Source organism: Apostichopus japonicus, chromosome 7 (assembly GCF_037975245.1).
Source record: "Apostichopus japonicus isolate 1M-3 chromosome 7, ASM3797524v1, whole genome shotgun sequence".
NCBI lineage: Eukaryota > Metazoa > Echinodermata > Holothuroidea > Aspidochirotida > Stichopodidae > Apostichopus > Apostichopus japonicus.
In genome coordinates this window covers 15,233,602-15,253,327 of record NC_092567.1, presented here as the reverse complement: position 1 = coordinate 15,253,327, position 19,726 = coordinate 15,233,602, and the positions used below count along the sequence as shown (strand labels likewise).

At 36.5% G+C, this 19,726-nt stretch overlaps 3 protein-coding genes across 11 annotated transcripts in view; 1 reads left to right on the top strand and 2 right to left on the bottom strand.

Annotated features, from left to right (window-relative positions):
* LOC139969434 (uncharacterized) overlaps nt 1-2,965 on the bottom strand; it is a 31,662-nt gene extending 28,697 nt beyond the window's left edge. Inside the window, exons 1-4 of the mRNA XM_071974389.1 lie at nt 2,802-2,965; nt 1,475-1,650; nt 834-936; nt 79-142 (exon numbers count right to left, since the gene is read on the bottom strand). Coding sequence (XP_071830490.1) covers nt 79-142; nt 834-936; nt 1,475-1,604 — 297 coding nt within the window. The 5' untranslated portion in view covers nt 1,605-1,650; nt 2,802-2,965. The remainder of the gene's footprint in view (nt 1-78; nt 143-833; nt 937-1,474; nt 1,651-2,801) is intronic.
* Nucleotides 2,966-3,194: 229 nt separating this feature from the next.
* On the top strand, nt 3,195-11,437 carry LOC139969433 (uncharacterized). Its single transcript, XM_071974388.1, has 7 exons — nt 3,195-3,342; nt 3,944-4,138; nt 5,413-5,600; nt 6,221-6,289; nt 6,828-7,014; nt 7,766-8,142; nt 9,281-11,437. Exons 2-7 carry the CDS (start codon nt 3,976-3,978, stop codon nt 9,398-9,400), a joined length of 1,104 nt encoding a protein of 367 aa, XP_071830489.1. The 5' UTR covers nt 3,195-3,342; nt 3,944-3,975; the 3' UTR covers nt 9,401-11,437.
* Nucleotides 11,438-14,353: 2,916 nt separating this feature from the next.
* Nucleotides 14,354-19,726, bottom strand: part of LOC139969432 (uncharacterized) — an 84,374-nt gene continuing 79,001 nt past the window's right edge. For 8 of the 9 annotated variants that reach the window (XM_071974378.1, XM_071974383.1, XM_071974379.1 and 5 more), the window contains 3 exons: nt 17,961-18,136; nt 17,275-17,426; nt 14,354-16,486 (listed from right to left, as the gene is read on the bottom strand). In XM_071974378.1, coding sequence (XP_071830479.1) covers nt 16,413-16,486; nt 17,275-17,426; nt 17,961-18,136 — 402 coding nt within the window. In that variant the 3' untranslated portion in view covers nt 14,354-16,412. The remainder of the gene's footprint in view (nt 16,487-17,274; nt 17,427-17,960; nt 18,137-19,726) is intronic. The other variant, XM_071974380.1, reaches the window with a different exon arrangement.

Genomic DNA, 19,726 nt, shown 5'->3' with positions numbered 1-19,726 from the left:
TTTATAAGTCAACTTCGCTACATGCAAATCTACGCTATGAATGAAGAATAAATGTAGATATATGACATTAACACTCACATGGTCAGCATGCCTCATCGCAAACAGTCGACAGTCCACATACATATCGTCAGGGATGACACCGCTGTAAAAGGAATGACAGGCAAAAAATGTGACTTGTCAACGATATACACTTCTTGATAACATGGGAGTGTGTTTGATACAGTAGATATACCCTGACTGACAAATAGCAGATGAATATCTTAATACTGCAGATTTGCTTTAAGTTCTCCATGGAAGGGGTAAATATTAAAATTTCATCAATTATTAAAAGAGGAATCGTTATGTTCAATATCTGTGTTTGCTGGTAAGAGAGTAGATGGAAACATATTTAAAAACTGGCAAGATGTTCCCACAAAAAGTAAGAAGATTGTAATAACAATTATCCTTCTGGAACAATACATCATCAAATTCAGCTATTTTCAGTGACTACAGAATGCTCATTAAGTTTAAAATTAATTTCATATTGATTGCAGCTTGTTGAAGTTATGACGGAAAATATTCATTGGAGATGCATTAATACAGATCCATGTTGTTTTCCCCTCATTTCAATAATGCAAAATGAAATCCAAAACATCTTTTAGTTGTTATAGTACTTGCAATGCCTAACATAGAAAACTGTTATGTCCCAATGCAAGATGACAAGGAAATAAGGAGAAGTATAAAGACTTTGATAAACTGCTCGTTACTTAGTCAGCCATCTTATTTCAAGGTGCCTATTGAGGGCGACATAACAAATTAAAATATACAACAGAAACAAATAGTAAAGTCTTTACCTTTCTTTGAGTTCTTTCACAATCCATTCTACTCTAGTAGTTTTCTGTTGTTGTGTCAGGCCATCAAAACTCTGTAGCTTTTTGTTATCAATTCCGGTCAAACCTGGAAAATGGGGTAAAAAAAAATGTTATACAACACTTTTAACTGTTTGCACCCTTCTCTCCTTTCCCTCTACCCCTCCCACAATAGTGAAGATGAAGAAGGTGTTTCTTACATTGTCATCACTTTGACTAGAAATATTTCCAAAATTTAGAGATATCTTATGCCTACTGTCTTGCTATGTCTTTGATATCACTTAATGGATTATACCCCTCTCTCTTACCTCTCCACCTTTCCCCTCCCCCCCTTCACTTCCTCCACCCCTATCCCCACCCAAATGGTAACATGCTTTGCTAGTACAGTAATTTCTGCCACAAAAAACTTCCTTAAGGTTGTTAGCCATTGATATCATTCCCTAAATGTCAGAGAGACTTTATTAGACTTTATAGAATTTAATAAAACTTTTAAGGCAATAAGTTAACATGCTCTGCAGAAAGCAGTACAAAATACATAATGCTTCGACAGTCAGTGACCATTTTATTGTAATTTATCATATTTGGAGGTAATACAGATAAACTTTAAATATCTTTGTGAAACTCACTTTGAATCAACATCTTTACATTTGTCCCTTTCATCAAGTCCATGAGAACATTGTTGAGGAGTAGGTCATATCCCTTGAGCCTCAGGTTGACCCAGGCAGTGATACCATTGACCTTTGTCCTGAGGGACATCCTGGTATACTCCTGCCAAAGGACTTTAGGATAAAGCAATGAACCTCTACAAAATATAAGTGATAGAAGAGATACATGCATAGTTTAATGTACAGGCCTGTGTCATTACAAAATTATTTACAACTGAAGGAACAATTTATAATACATACCATTAATAACAGTTTGAAAATTTAAGATTTTATTTGATGTTTAATCTTGTTCGGCATCAAGTTCCTTAAATTAAAGGTAAAAGTAAGTTGATCTTCTTGACAAATTAAAAGATAGGCAATTCCCAATGGTTATCTTTGAACCTGTTGGCCGAAATAATTCTCTTTTTATTATGCAGTGGCAAGATTAAAAGTTCATGATGAAATAAATTGCTAGGCAAGCACAGAAATTTCTGAATGGCAATACGTTGCGACACTCTTTCAAGAATGTTGATACATAACTAGTAAACCTAAGCTGAGAGTTGCATTAGAGTTGACAGGTATGCTATCAATGATCACAGTTCACACATTCAAAAGGAGCAATTACAAAATACCCATATTAAACCCAAATGTAATCCCTTTAAAACCGTCTTGCTTCCCACTCCCAGTGAGCATTGCAATGAAATGCATTTTGAGAATGGCACAACATGTAATTGTCAGTCCACAATGCATTATGAATGGGTTTTTTTTAATATACTGTATATTATTGAAAATATTCTCAGCCTAATTCTCCACAAATACAGTGATGTATTAGCACCTATGTGTGATTGAAGTGTTGTACTGATCACAGAATAGTACACTATCAAATTATAGGTATACTATAGGTTAAATGTAGATGTTAACTGTGACTTCTCAGCCAGCTGCGAGGTACTGTAGATAGACGAGTTGCAGGGTTTTCTGCAATTATTGTGTCCGTTCCCGTTAATCTGCTTTTCTCCTCATAGACTCTTCCTAAGTTTGCAAGTGAAACATTACTAAGTTAAGTAATTAATTAATCAATACTTCCTTCTCCTACTAGCCTTAGCTACATCGTAATATTAACTTTATCGGCAGTGAAGTGCTTACGCTGAACTTTTACAGTAAACCAAACTGAGTGAGACCCTCCATGTATGGCATACTTCTCACACTACAAACAATTTCGCTTGATACCGGTTCCACGAAACACTACACATGTCTTTCGTTAGGTCTCAAGTTAATCGTAATATTATTCTGAATTCTCTGAGAAGCTTACCATGAGAAATAAGTCACAAATTCGATGAAAAAGGGCGTATTATGTTTCTGTTAACACCTGGTTCATCACATATATCAGAATGATTGGCAAACTACGAATGTTTCCAATTAGGGAAAGATAACTCATTCGTTGCCAGGAGAGGAAAAAAGCTATCAACAACATTCTTCAGGAATACAATACCCATGCGCAATTAGCTGCCAAGTTAAGTAAAGTTAAATTTATTAAATAGAAAGAATTATATCAGAAAAGTACTTAAATTATTATTATAAATTCGATAATTTAAAAATATATTAAGAAACAATTAATAATAAAAAAGAAGATAATTTGATTAAATTTGGGCAACAAATCTATTCTTGGAAGATTACTTTTCTCGTATATTGAATGAGCCTTCAATATGTCAGCCTCCATGGTCAGATTGGTTCTAAGTGTAAATAAATGAGAGAAAGATACTGATGCTGGGTGGAAAAGTAACCCATACAGAAAGTTACATATTGTTACAAAATGCCTGCTTGCGCCAGCAAAGCCTTTCTCCAAGCTTAAAGTATGTATACACCTGCATAAGGAAATTTTAGACAAATGCTATGTTAGACTTAAACATCAGACTATAACTTTTATATTACGTTAGGCCTAGCCTAACTCAACTGTTAGTGTTATCCTAAGTGTAACTTAGTGTGACAATTAACTTTAGGCCACACGTCAGGCTTCAGTTTTTCTTATACTAGCAAGTAGGCCTTTATTCCTTCCTAATCTAACGTTAGTTATGGCACCACGACTTGTGAGTTCATGACAATGTTGTAGTCTGTATGAAATGCATGATGTTACAAGTTCTAGTTCCATATCACAAATTCATTGACATGAATGTTTTATGCACCGTGGGATTGACCCCTGGACCTGAGCTCAAATTAATATTATTAACGCACCATCTTTGCACTTGTCAAATCTATGTAGGAGACCTTCTTGGAGATGAGGATGGGATAAGCCTACTTTGTTAAATATTTAGCGAAAAGTGCCATGTTTTGGACTCCCTATCATACTTCATAGTATCAGGTTAGGATTCGCATTTTCTCCAGTAATTTTGAACATTCTGTTTGATATTATAAAGTTATAAACCATCATCATATTATTCTATGATCTAATTTCAGCAATTACATTAGATGACAGAAAGAAAAAGGTTATGGCTGCTGCTCAACCGCCAAACCAGATCACTCCAGAAGTGAGAGATAATGAAACCAACCAGCTCACAGAAGTACATGTACCTTCTGCAATTAACATGGTCTTGGCTTCTCCTGTACAGAGCTACGAACAGTTCATGGACTCTTTCATGTACCTTAAGAAGGGTATGTAAGATATACCACTCTTGTCAACCTGAAGAGATATATATTTCCTCCGATTCTTTCCTTTGTGCAGTGAACCGTTCTTTTTAACCTTAAGCATCATGATGAAAAAAAAAGTATGGTTATATCATTCAATGCATTTCTGCAATTCTAAAAATAAGGTTGCCTTAAACTCCATGTATTTGTTTAATTATCTTTCCTAGTTTTAAGATGTTCACCTTTTGACATATGGTTTCATTTCAGGAATTCTTCCAAATTTATTTCAAATCAGTTCCTCAGTCCATGTCTAATTGTTCACCTGCAATCCACTGCTTTAACAATTTAATAACTCTACCAAAACATACTTTTGTTTCTAATCAACAGAGTGCTAAGAACTCAATCTGCTGTTAGTAAGGGATGTCCAATTGTATGGTTATACAGTAATCAAGCAGTAATAGTGTTAACTGTAAGCTCTCTTGAACAGAGAAGTTGTTTTGATAATGCTCAACAACAACTATTGAAATTAACATTACTATTTAAATCATTATTTAATTCTTTTTCCTCTCATATGTATTAAGTTACTTCATAGCCTCATTTTAAAGATGATCAATAGTGGCCCAAAGTTTTAAAAAATTTTCAAGATTACCTCAACAAAGGATCTGACATTCTAAATTATCCCTAGAATCAGGAAGTGTGCAAGTATTCATTAAATGTCTCCATGAGTACTAAGCATACCGGTTACATTGCAGATAAATTTAATATTCAAATTTAAATAAATACCATTGGTCTATTTAGCATGATATTGGGTTTAATAATCATCATCTTTAAAGGTCTGCTGTATAGACCCCAACTATAGCACTCTATCATGGAAAAGTTTCTTGAGATTACGTAATCGACCTCCCATGGTCGTAACATGACCTCTTTTTTTCCAATTATAGTCTGCAACGCTTACCACATATTGTTTCTAGTATGAGGGTCTTTGTGTGAATGCTGTATGATTAACTACACTGTAGACATGAACATATTTCCAAACAGTGTTTATACAAAGATTCTAATGGTGTTAAGGATCTATGCAGGCTAATTGTTGAGCCTGAGGTCGATTTACGACCGTGGCAGGTCAATTATGTAATCTCAAGTAACTTTCCTAACTATAACGTGCTATAATTGGTGCCAATAAAGCAGATCTTTAATGCAATACTCACAAGATAGTTTCACTTAACTAAGATTTGCCATTTTGGCTGCACAAAATGTTTAAATTTATGGAAAATTGTTTGTATTCTTTTTTACATACGATACAGAAGATGTTGACGAGTTCATACCAGGAATGGAGGAATACCCAGAAGAGAACTTATTTGAACGTGAGATGAATGTAAAGAGGGAAAGAAGTGCAGGAATGCATGACACAGCGTTGGAGCAAAATCTATTAGTTCCTAGAAGAAAAGCAGACGATAAAGACGTAGAAAACTTGGACGATTTAGAAACTGAGGTATAGAAAGGAAAGACAATATCTTTATTTGTGAATTATAGGCACAAACTTTGATAATAGAAAGCATACACATTGCATGCTTTTCTTTGCTATAAAATTCTGCAGGCCTTCATTATTAGGTGTTCATTCATACTTAGTAAAGATTCCTAAATCCTATTGGTCCATTCAGGTCAGCTGACCGTGGTTAATCCTGTGAGTAACGCACGGTAAAATTACGGGGCATCACTTTAATAAATCTTTGGTTATATGTAACCAAAAATGTTTTGTTTTATGATTTCCCCCCACACAAATGGTAGTGTATGAATGAACGGGGTTAATCAACGGTCTAGCGTGCGTTACTCACATGATTAATGCACTCCGGGTGTTAATGCTATCGCTGGATGCACTCGGGCTCCGCCCTCGTGCATCGCTTGCATTATCCCCCGATCGTGCATTAATCCTGTGAGTAACGCACGCTAGACCGTTGATTAACCCCTTATTTAAAAACCTGGCCCCATTACATTTCTCCTTGGAATACTGTACATGTTGCAGAAGAGGTGCATGTTGCCCACCCATGCAGTATAACATATAAAAATGTCATATGATAGTAACATTTTATTATAATTCCATTTAATTACCAGGAGCTTGGTGAAGGCTACAACTCTTTAACTACTCCAAGGCAAAGACTTCCACAGCAGAAATATGTGAAGGTAAGTAATATTGTAAGAATTATACTTCTCTCTAGTTTATATGTGTACTAAATCTGGTTCTCTTTTTCAGTTTGCCTTTGAAGAAGATCCTGCTAGGATTGAAAAGTCAGGCACTCTAACTTATACTGTTTTACACAGGATTTTTGCAGTAGATAAGCAGTTTTTTTTTAACTTTTTTTCTCTGTTTGATTTAGAATTACCCGGGCAGAGGAGCTTTAAATTAGCTTCCACTAGAATAGAATTGCTGGTCTTAAGGCATTACCTAGATAAAAAAAATATGAATAAAAAAATATAAAAAGTAAATAAAACAAATTACTTATAATGCTAGATAAGATTACTTATTATTCTAGATATGATTACTTATTATGCTATTAAGTTATTACGCTACCTTTTGCACACCTTCCGTAGTTTAATACAGTACATTTATTAAAATATGATATATTTCATTCCGTTCATCTTTGTGTGACGTAAAGTTAGGAAGTGATACAAACAATGTAACCGATTTTCTCTCCTACCCCGTTTCCTAATGTCCTCTCAGGTTGATAATTTTCTAGATGAGATGTCGAGCGACGAAGACGACTCGGACGACCTCTCATTCGAGGACATCTCTGATCTTCTCGAGGATTCTGCCGACTCCTTGACATTCCTGGATGCCAAACAACTGACATTAGGAATGAAAGATAGTATCGAAAAAGAGGAGACAGACGACCTGTCACCAAATAGAGGTGGGTTTACTTGAGATTTAATTAGATTACAAACAAAACACTTGAAAAAATGCCCATGTAGTTCTTTTTTGTAACTATTCAGCATCATGTTATACCCACCCTCTAGCACAGTCTGCACATCTCTTAAAAACGGTACTTTTCTGGATATTTAAAGTTTTGTCCAGATGGTGCGTATGCAAATGGTAATTTTTAAATTCTTTGCTTGTAGCACAGTCATTACATCTTAATATGATATGATTGGTTGATTTTTGGGCAGATTTTTTGCATTTCTTTTCTTTTCTTTTTGTCAAGTTGAAGATGACACTAGGTATGGAAAATGGCAGTTGACACATGGGATGTTTTGCATCAAAATGGCATTTTTTAAATTTTGACTTTTTTGTCAAGATGGTACTAAATGTTCAAAATGGTTATTTTCACATATTTGCAGTTTTGTGCAGTTGGTAAATCATGTCAAAATAGTATTTATTACACATTGTCAAAATGGTACAAAGTTGATAAAATGGTAATTTTAAACTTTTGGGCATTTTGGTTAACTTGTCGAAACAATAATTTTCAGTTATATTGACATGTTTTTGAGATACACTACATGTTCAAAACAAAACAGTCATTTTGCGAAACTTTAACTGTTTACAATGTGTATATAAAGATTTCAATTTAATGACCTTTTAACACTTCTGTAGCACTTTGTCAGAAATTTTTCAAAAATTGCCACAATCAAAAGTCTAATTGACTTTTACTTTGTTGGTTTCAGGCTTTATGCAGAAATTCTCATCACACCCACCTGGAGACGCCATTTCAGACCCACCTGGAGAGGCCAAGTCAGACCAACCTGGAGAGGCCAATTCAGACCCACCTGGAGAGGCCAATTCAGACCCACCTGGAGAGGCCAATTCAGACCCACCTGGAGAGGCCAATTCAGACCCACCTGGAGAGGCCAATTCAGGCCCACCAGGAGAGGCAAATTCTGACCCAACGGGAGAGTTGGAGTCGGTCTCTGTATGGAAGATCATCTCTCATCTGCCCGGAGAGTTTGATCCAACAGAAGATATCCAAGAAGCAAAAGTTGAAGTCAGCGAAATAAGATTATCAGTCCGCAATTTGGAAGGAGACCCGACTATCCAGGTCGAGGTGAGCCTTGCAATGTATAAGGTTAAAAAAGTAGTCCCTGGAAAAGTCTGTATGTGCGCATGGCTTTTATATCATTGCCAATGGTCTAGCTGAACCAAGCTTTGGTACAACTTGCATCGCTACAGATGCCAGGAGCTATTTAACTTACCCACCATCCACTTTTAAAGCTACCGTGACCAACTTAAAACTGCATGGTTTTATGAAAATTACTGTATTTGTTTAGTGAAAATACTCGCCTCTTAATTGGGAGAGGGGGGTTGTAAGACATGCTTGCTCCTCCCATTTCCCCCCCCCCCACCCCACACAACACTCGCTCTTTCTTCCAGTGCAATTGTCACGGCAGTGCCAATTAATAGTGCTGAGGCGATCGACTGATATATAAGTATATCTTATTCTTAATGTCCCATCTTGGATATTTACCATCTGAAATGTGTAGACTACTTAACTAGTCGAGTGTCAATGTATCATCCTATGAGTAGGATGGTATAAGTTATAAGACTTCCTGCTTTATACTCCACATCTATACACATCAGGTAATGGTAGATTTTGCCACAATAACTACACCACTGTAAGATTGAAGTTCAACTCAGGAATTTCTAAGGTACTTTTTTCTTGAGAAAAGTCACCCAAAATAGAGAGAGCCTGGGTACAAAAACTAAACAACTTTAATAACTGATCCACTCTGAACCCCAGTCCCCTTGGATCCAGCCTGTGACGATTGTACGTAAAATGTGAACACAATTCCCTTGGAAAGGGATTATATACTACACACACTCTTAGCCAAAGCGAGGAAATTCTTGACCAGAGACTCACTTAGATGCATGTATGTATGAATGTATGTATTTTAGATCCTCCTGCAAGCAGGAACTCGCGAAGAAGCCTCATTGGCTTATCAAAGCCGCAAGCTGACCGAAGTCAGTCTCTTAGATTCATATTTAACGTCCATGATTATGAATTGTCAACAACTGTGTAACTGGACGACATATAATAAATCTTGGAGTGACTCAAACTTGGGACCTTATGATTGGAAGGCACCAGCGTTAACCACTGAGCTAACACTCCTCCGTAACAAAATTTCTCGTTCTAAACTTTGTTGAATGTTACATTTTCACAATTTCTTTTTGGTAATTCTTTCCAGGAATCACAATCTGATGAAGTACAAGCGTTTACTCTGGATCCCGACTTTGACTACGACAATGTTAGATTGACTCCAAAATGGAGTCACGAGAATCCGTCGTTCTCCCAAATGCCGAGTTGAATACAGCTTTTGACGGTTCCAAGAGTGTACTTAACAAAATACCTTTGAAGGAGAGTGGGAGAATTTTGTAATTGATAGCATCAGATGCAGTAAACCCTATCTCTCCAGTGAACTTATAGTGCAATTAAATTTCATCACCTTGTTACAAAGTCATTCATTTTTCCATTCTTCATATCTAGGCATGTTCCAGAATGATATTTTTGTATAGAAATGTATTTATGAGAAGTTTTGACTTTTTTTAACGATATTTTCAGAATTGTTTGAGAGTTTCAAATTGTTGTGGAATATTTCTATTGTGAGTTGCAAGAAGAAGGTAACAAACACTGTATCGATTTGTAGTGTTGGTATTAGTAGATGTTATCGCCATTAGGCTAAGAGCAAAACCCAAAGATTTGCTGAACAAGCTTCACTGCGTAACTGGGGAATTGGTTTACAAAAATCAGCTACTTTCATCATAGTGGGAAGAACTAGTATGATGAGGCGGAACTTTGTTCATAAAAATTACAAAATGTTTTGGCTTTTTTTCGTATAATATATTGTATGGCATGAAAATATGTAAACAGACCTTGTTGGAGAAGTGAGACAAGGTTGGGGGAGGGTGTGAAAGGGTCGAACGGATGGTGTGATAGTTGGAACAAAGTATGATCAGTTTTACTGGTTGCTATGGTAGACGAAATAGCGCCCGATTATCTTGAAACTTGGGTGTCAGAAAAGTTCCATCTGTTTGTCAGATGTTTCCTGGGCCTGTGTGTGTAGAATCTGCTCGTTCTCCGATCATGTGGTAAAACTGACATGACATTCAGAGATGTGGTCGTGTACGTGAGGGAAGTGTGTCTGCTTGAAAGGATGAAAATAACAAGTTTTAAGGCTAATACTCGATAAAGTCATCATGAATAGTTGCCTAAGTATTTTTGTCATCCGTCATGGACCAGTTGTTGAGGAGGTGCCTAGGTACAGTAATATTCAGTAACTGACTCCATGTTGTGCAGCGTATGCAAGGATGGGGAAATGGGGAAAACTGGTAGATCCCTAGTAAGTTACTATGTGACTATAGTAGTAACTATAGTCAAAGAAGCTAAAATAGCTGATTATTGCTGGTGTGACAGAAAGTGTATGTGTGCACTAGAAGTGACGAGCCAGGAAAATGCTGTGCAATGTAATAGCAGAGACTGGTAGAGTGCTGAAGATTAAAACTGTTCCCATGACTTGGTAGTAACGCTGAGCTTGAAAATATATTTGATAACTGATGTGCAATGATTTGAAAACATCTGACGACACGATGAGAAGTGCATGTCTGACGATGCATGAGGACAGAATAAATATTAAATACCAATAAACAGCAGCTAGCAAAGTAAACTACGAGGCGGAGAAACATGCTGTAATATGTATATGAAATAGCCAAGGCCAGATAGGTGTGGATGTCACAGTCACTGGGAATGTGAGAGGCAATAAACAGATTGATATAACAGACTTACAACATGAGGTGGACAAAGACATACATTGCTACTGCCTAACCTATTCAACTTCCCATATATCCAGTAGAGAACTAGCTTCTAGCTACAACAGAACATATGTACTGTAAACTACTGCCAACTCAAATACCATGTGACAATAGGCAGACAACATGTAACAAACTAAACTCATTTGCATAGGGATGTCAAAAAAATTCCAGAGATGTTTATGAGGATTATCTAGCAATTTCAAGGAATGCTAAACCTGGTCACTACAATGCCATGCAGTTTTAGATTTTTCACACTTAAATTAAATGACAAATTACATTTTCTCACTAATTAGCCAGGCCCTGTGAGTTACAATTAATTCACATTATTTGCAGTCCAGTTGCCATGGTGATTAATCAACAGGGTGCAGATTCAGTGTTAGGTGAAAGCAGTGCAGTGATTTGTGGATGTTATAGGAGAATATAAGGAATAAAACCAAATTATTTTTTTACCAGTTGAATCATTTTGGAAGAAATTTATACTAATATTTACCAGTGTTTTGAAGAGAAGAAATATAAATATAGATTTTTGTGGCTTTAGTTTTGATGATCTCAACTTTATGACCTTTATTTGTGGGGATGACCCATAGATGACCTTAATCTGTCCGATGACACATAGATGACCTGTATCCGTGGGGATGACCCATAGATGACCTTTGACCATTGTGACCTACACAACAATTACACTGAAAGATGGTAATAGAACGGGAGGGAGAATTAAATATGATCAACATGTATTTCAGGCTACATTTTCCTGCTACAGTACATTTTATTAAAACATGAACAATATAATACAAGTGACGGTTCAATAATTCTCATTACAAATTGCCTTATTCTGTTTTTTTTCTCTCCGTTAATTTAAAGGTCATTAGTACAGAACCCCAAGATATGTTTAAAAAGTCAAAACAGTCACTCACATGCCAAGTCAAAAACATTTTAGAGTTTACCAACACAATTTATTTCTCAAATTTTCATCTTCTCAATATCTGAGATTAACTGGGAGGGTCAAAATCCCAATAAAAGTACTTTCGTAAAGTGTTAGCAATTTAAACTTTTCTAATTTTTTTGGGGGGGAGGGAGGGTTGGAAGGGACCAATACTAATGACCTTTTAAACTAAAACAATAAAGTTATATTCTACATTGATTGGAAGCATCGTAAAAGAACAAGGTGGGAATAATTGTGGTGAGGAGAGGAGGTAAACCACAGAACAAACTCCCAACTCTACCATCATAGTCATGAAAATAATATTACTGTGAATGATCAGCACAGCCTCGTTCAAAACGGAACTGCAATATTTTCTTTTTTACTTTTTCCTTTGAACACTATATATAACAAATTTATTTCTCTTTCTTGTGATGAATGACACACCAATCATGAAGGAATCACAGATGTTCATATTACCAGCAGTGATGATGCAAATGCTGCCCTCAATATACTGTAGTTGTGGTCGCCAACAATTGGTCTTTAATTAGTTTGATTTAAAAACATAACACAAGGTTTTTAAGTTTAGACTCTTGAGGCAAATGTTCATTGACATGGTTCAGTGGAATCAATTGCAGTGCCAGTTTCCCATACTGGATTCAACTATTTAATCCATAGCACTTATATTGCTACTGCCCCTCCCCTAGGGGAGGCAAGGGGTGTTGAGAGTGTGACAAGTAATACATGAAAAGACAGCATGGTAAACAACATAAAATCCCCACCCCCCCCCCTCACCCTCCCTACTCCCTCATCTATAATATTTATATACCAACATTACCTTTGCAGAAACCCCAATCAAATGAACACATCACAGCAAGGCTAGGTGTATTTAAATATAAATGCTTCAGTTCCTTGTACTACACCAAGGCTGCAATCTTTGCAGCCCTCCTCTCCTCTCAGCCTGTTTCTCCTGAGAAAGCCCTGCCTCTTAACTCCCACCTTCATCAACATATAAAACCCTTAAGTTTCATTTAAAGAAAAAAGCAGTACTAAAATGAATCAAACGCAAAGACCATCACCATTAAATATCATTGACAAAGTAAAATAGTTTATAAAGTACAAAAACACAAAACAAGAAAGGTTAACATAAGATTGCATCTTTTTAAATATTTGCAGTTCTAAGTTGAGGAACGATGAATACAATTTTCGTGGAAGAAGTACGTAAAATCGGGTAAAAATGATGGGCTCCGTGTGCTTAAAAAATCATATATAACGCTGACAAAAATGGTCAATGGGCCAACGTTACTTACTTTTATTATACAAGTTTAAATCTCTATCTCTATGGCAAGGCACTTGAAAATTTCTCTACAGTACGAACGAATATTACGATTCAAAATTAAAACCCTCAATCGGGCCATTTTTATGTTCCATTCACAGAGGATGAAAATGCTTGTAAAATTACCAAAAAGTAAGCTAAATCATAATTTTCAGACACGGAATAAAATATAAAAATATGCCTTTACCAATCATGTGTTATATTATTTAATGCATCTCTCAAAAACAATTTTTTTTATCTTTGTGCAATTTAGAAATTGTTTAAATCGGCTTTCTGGGTTTCATTTACCATTCAGGAATCATGCTTTGAGGCATACACAACATCACAATAAAATATGAAGATCTCGCAAAGAAGTCTGCATCAGATCGAGCAAGATGTTGTTGGTATTTTACTAATTCGATTAATTTGCATTGGCTGAGGAAGAAATTTAAAATTCATTTCGTCTATCCTCATAGATAAGAGATATAAAATATAGAATCAACACCACAGTTGTACATTTATTAGGTTTTGGGGGAAAATGTGGAAAACTCTTAGCTCATTTCAAAATATGAAATTAAAGCCTACATGCTGCTTTAAATGCCATGCACAATGGTGTCAGAAGTGGGATAATTTTGCCACCACTTATGAGATGTTACAAGTACATGTGATACAAGCAATACTTATATAGAACTCTGAACACACTTGGGGCACAATATATAGGTTACACAACATGTTATGTCTTCAAATTCCCATGATCTAATTCCATGACCTAATTTCCATGATCTAAGGTGACTTGAATTTGAATACAAAAGCCAACTCGGTGTCTATGAAAGTTAGACCAAAAACAAACAAACAAAAAATAGTTTCATGCAAAGGAAAAAAATTATTCACTGTCATTTGTGTAAGTATTTTTCAAATACTGCTGAGTCCCTGAATACTGTTGACACCAAATGTTGTTAACTACTGTACTTGTTGCTGTAACCAACATTTGCATGATGTTTGTTTGGATGGCATTATCTCAAAAATTACTTTCATAAGATTATAGAAAGATGAAAGGAAAAGGTTCAAGACCTAATGAATTATGCAACACTTCCACACTGGGGGGTATTATATTAATGATACATTTCTTTGTGCATGAATGAATGAATACAATCTTTGCTTAAAGCTAATTTCAAATGAATACAAATATTTAGTTAAAAGTACATAATCTCAGCTCACAAGTGATGAAAATATCAGAATAATTGAGAAAGAGAAACAGCTTAAGTGAAGAAGAAGTAAGCAACAAAAAAAAGAAAAAAAGAATACCGCTAGCAAAAATATTTTATCTTTTTACTATCAATACTATGAATGGAATTCTAACACAGCTGACCTACTGGAATACATACCTTGGAATACAATAAATTACAAACTACTTGTAACCATGCCGACCTAAATGACAAAACCATTTCTGTCAGTTTAATACTCGTCGTTTAACGTTATGTTGATGTTCGTAAAAATATGCTGCTCTAAAACTGAGAGATGACATTTTGGTTTTTCGAGAAATCCAATCTTCTCACTGATGTCAAATTCCAGCGCTCAATCGTGTCAGCCAATGAGCATTCATTTAGCCAAGACATGACTCATGATTATTCATGAAAGATCATTACTATTCATTAGTCAACTCAACTGGAAATATTGATTACCGTCCCTCGATCTACTTGTTGAAAATAACTAGTACATTCAAAGTGCTTAACCTTTTTCAGAGTAACGAGAGAAAGTTCAAATAAATACTATGTTATGACATAAAAATATCGTATCACAAACTGACCATTTTTTAATTTAAAAATAAAAAAATGTGAAAGGCACTTAAACTTCAATTTGGGTGAAACTGATCAGAAATTTACCTCCATAATTCTTTTTACTTCTGTGAAAAAAATTCTTTTTTCTTACAAATAAAAACTTGCATTTTTAAGTCTAGCACATATTTTCTTATATTTTAAATTTACCTACAGTTTACACAAAACATGTAAAAAAACACTATCAAAGCACAAGGAGAAAAATGGTAAAGTTCTGTCTGTGGTGGGTTATAATTTAAGAAGTATTTTAAGAAAATGGTTGTTCCTTGCTAAAATTTACTGCCTTGCCCTTCTATCTGTATAAAATCTTTAAATTCACATCATATCCAAATCTGAGCGAAACCGACTCCTAACGTCATCTCCACGAACTTGCAATGTAACCATCCAGTTCACCAATGGAGCAGCAATATTGTCTTAGTTGCCTCAACAGGCTACACGAGAGCAGACCGCTGCTCTCCAACCTAAAGTACTAAATTGCAATGTAACATCCAGTCTACCATTGGAGCAGCAATATTGTCTTAGTTGCTGCAACAGTCCACATGTGAGCAGACCGCTGCTCTCCAACCTAAAGTACTAAATTGCAATGTAACATCCAGTTCGCCATTGGAGCAGCAATATTGTTTTTGTTGCCTCAACAGTCCACACGAGAGCAGACCGCTGCTCTCCAACCTAAAATACTAAATTGCAATGTAACATCCAGTCTACCATCGGAGTAGCAATATTGTCTTAGTTGCCTTAACAGTCCAAACGAGAGCAGGCCGCTGCTCTCCAACCTAATGTACTAAATTGCAATGTAACATTCAGTCTACCATTGGAGCAGCAATATTGTCTTAGTTGCTGCAACAGTCCACATGAGAGCAGGCCGCTGCTCTCCAACCTAAAGTATTACGTTAGCAAGATCCTCCTATGAAAAATGCCCATGGTCCAAATAACGGCAGAGTGTTCCTTTTTCTTGTACACCCATGTAATTTATAATGTAGTGAAAAGCAGTTTTTACATCAGAGCAGCAATGTTCTCCTACAATGGTTTTGACGGTACACACATGAGAAGCCCGCTGCTCTTAAATTGCCAATGTCTTACAGACCCATGCTTCTGAAATAGTATTTTTACTATGTGGTCATCAATTGAAACAAGAACGGTAGCTTTTGACGTTGCTCACCAACCACAACTTAGACAGTGCAGAGATATATCCACTTCAAGCGATACTGCTATAAAAAACTGCCTCCGAAAATGAACAGAAAAGTTCCCAAACTCGTCAAAATTCTGCACATTTTTATGAGATCAGCAACTCTCTTGTTACGACGACAAAATGTTCTCGATTTCGTGTAATTTCCGACGCTACGTGGATATCATGAAGACGGCACAGACGTTTTCTCACTTCATAAGGCAAATAATTTCTCATCTGGGTTTTGGGGTATCTGTGATGACCCTTGACCTCTTCACTACCTCTCCTCTTCAGATGACCAATGGTAACTCTGATCCATGTAACTATTTTGATGGTTCATGTCCTGGTTACCTGATCGCAAACAAAAGAGAAGTAATTATTATATTTGATACTTCAGAATATCTTACCCAAATCAAACAGAAATACCCTCACTGATGATCAAAGATTTTCTTTCCCTTTCCACTGAGAGAGGAGAGTGGAGTGATGGGAGGGTGTCAACAGAGAACTTTGACCCTCACATTGCCTACCAAACCCTTCAATACCTTCAATTGTACTCTTAGGTAGACATTTTGTTGCCATGGGTGAGATGGGAGACAGCATCCAAAAGTCTCTTCTAGGTTCCAGGGGAGTTTCACTTTCTTCTACTTTATGAAGCAATGTGAGAGTGTTTAAATTTAATACCTCGTTGCCTTTCATAGCTCATAATAACACTTCTCACTAGAAGTGTCATAGTTCACTTGAGCAATCTTCTCTTTGGAATCAATTTTAATAACCTTTCCTTTATCTTCAGAACGGTCCAATAACCTGGTACTGTTAACCTCAGCAGTTAATGACAACGATGACTACTTTCAGCCCTAATATAAAAAATAGGCTAGGCTAAATACATCTGCTATGAAAGTGTGATAGGTTTAGGTGAAGTGCTTACATTGACTTTGCATAGCAACAGATATTCTCAAGAATTTTAACATTTGTAATGACATGTAATACAAAACAAAAAACAAGTGTTCTTGATGGCGATCAATTAAATGCAGAGATTTCAACCGGCTTTGGAAAGCCGTATTTTGAGTAATACTGAGTAGTTCTGGTCGAGTTGCATATCAAACACAAGAGAGAGACCTGTGCGTTTTAAATCAGCCTACCTACTCGGCCACGTAGGAGAGACTGTTCCTTAACTTCCTCGGCCAAGGCCCTGGTCTTGGCTAGCATACTCTGGCGCATCAACTTCTCCTCTTGAACCCTGTTATGTAAGTCGTCGGGGGTTTGCTCACCCTCTCGAAGCCAGTTGTGATTACTGCCGGAGAATCAGATCATGAAAAGCGATGAATTAGGGAGAAATACACTTTTTGTAATACTGGAACGATCACACTCCCCCAAATCATTTCGGTTGAAAATAAGGGCTAAAATAACAACCCAAAGGGGTTCACTTTGTTCAGATTCTCGACCAAGCTGCCAAGGAATAACTACATGAACATAATAAAACAGAGGCCATTTTATCAAACTTTTAGGTAAGTCTAAAGCACAATCAAAGTATCCCAATATGATGTCATCGACAAATACAGGGATGAGCCTGGGGTAAAAAAAAATCACAGAATTTTGCAAAAATCACGGTATAGGCTCCAGCTTGCGTATGCTACAGTGTGTTAGGATAATCGTTTTTGTCCCCGAGGTAGAAAAGAAATCACGGTCATTCCGTGAATTCGCATAAAAAGCTCATGCCTGCAAATAACGACAGAGGTATGAGAAACAATGAAACCTGGCATCAGGTTGTGGGTTCCAGCCTTTTTTTTTTTTGGTCATAATTTCTTTCGCGTTTTATTTGACTTACATTTCACTCGGATGCCAACTCTGCATGCTGTGTTCAGACAGCATCTTGGCGATATTTTCCGCTCTCTCGTCCCGGACGGCCCGCTCTTCCTCGGTCAGTTTGGTCTTGTCCTGGATGCCGTCGTCCTCGGCAGGGTTGTACCGTTCTGGTATGATAATCTTGCCCGGTACGCCAAGCTACAGGTGGAATAAGATATAAACAAAATTATTTTTAATAATAAAAAAATTTGTCTTCCTTCCATGCAAAATCACGCACCTCCTTAAGATACACGTACAACCTATGCGAGCAAAGGACATTATATCCCGGAGAACAATATCACTATTTGGTTATTTTTAGGGGGTGGGGGTTCTTTTTGTTTGGGGGTGGGGGAGAGGTTGGCAAGGGAGCAATCAGTTAACATACAGCCTTTCATCCGAGGGGTTCATCCTTAAAATATGGGTTTGGCGATCAATTTAATATACACACATGCCTGTACGAATCTAGTGTTAGGAATGTACACAACTGTAAGTATGGCTCTCTACATTATCAGAAACATTTTCTGAATTTTTGCCAAAGCCAAGATACAATTTTTGCGGTATGCTTTCATAAAAGATTCACAAAAACACAACCGTTAGAACACAAATGAAGTAAACAAGCAACTTATTCAATTTATTCCCAATCGTACAACACGTATTTTGGAATCTGAAATTCCAGCTTAATGGCCAAAATGTCAAAAGTTCACTGTATCATTTGAAAAATTTTAACTTTTTCAAATTTGGATATTTCCACTTTTTGAAGCTTATATCACAATCATAGTGCAAAATGCAATGGAGGCTAACTTGGAGGTCACATGGTAGTCTACCCAAAACCACAACATCGGGTACGCCAAAGCAAAGATATTTCGGTAAGAAAGATCTTTCCTCACTGAGGTTAGGATGGGAATGGAATGCAAGAGTTTCAACTGTTTGTAAGTTTTCATGGATGTTTAGGCTTTTAAAAGAAATCCTTCACATTCTTTCTTTCTATTCATCTACAGTATGTTTAAATCAGAAGTAGCCACTGCATAGCACAATAACAAAGCCACATACAAGTATACACAGACTGTCCAGCACACCACGTTACAAAAAAGTTGGACAAATGTGAGGAAGAAAGTGTAGAAAGGTCCGACAAAAGTGAGGGGGGAAAGAAAAGGAAATTTACAACTGAAATGGACATGTCGCAACAGAACACAAAATGTAGGCAAAACAAGGCTAGCTGGACAGCCTGATATATATATATACGGAGAAAAAAAGAAGACCACAAAAATAAAACTCGAACCTGAAATAACTCAAAGTATAAAAGGCTTAAAGCTAAATAAAAATGCTGAGAAATATAAACAGAAAACAGCATAAACTATGAACAATGCACAACTGATTCATTGGACAGCCAAACTGGATTTTCATCCCTTGGTACAATCTGCCAAGTTTAAAAAACTGAACGACGATGAAAAAAAAAGCTTACTACAAAAACACACAAATAGCCTGAATCTTTGCAACACATCAACTTGTTTAGCCAAGCATGCATGCTGTTGCTTGGTTTGCATGAATATCTCTTAGTAAGTTTTGTGCATTCTTTGACAAGCCATTCTATTCATGCTCCTGACAATCCCCCCCCCCCCCAACTCCCTTCCTCCCCATTCTCCCAACCCTCCACTTGCTCCAGCCAGCCCACACAATCTCACAATTGTGGCTAAAATTATTGTGTCAAAAAGTCAAGAATGACTCACAATTTGTTTTTAACAGTAAGAA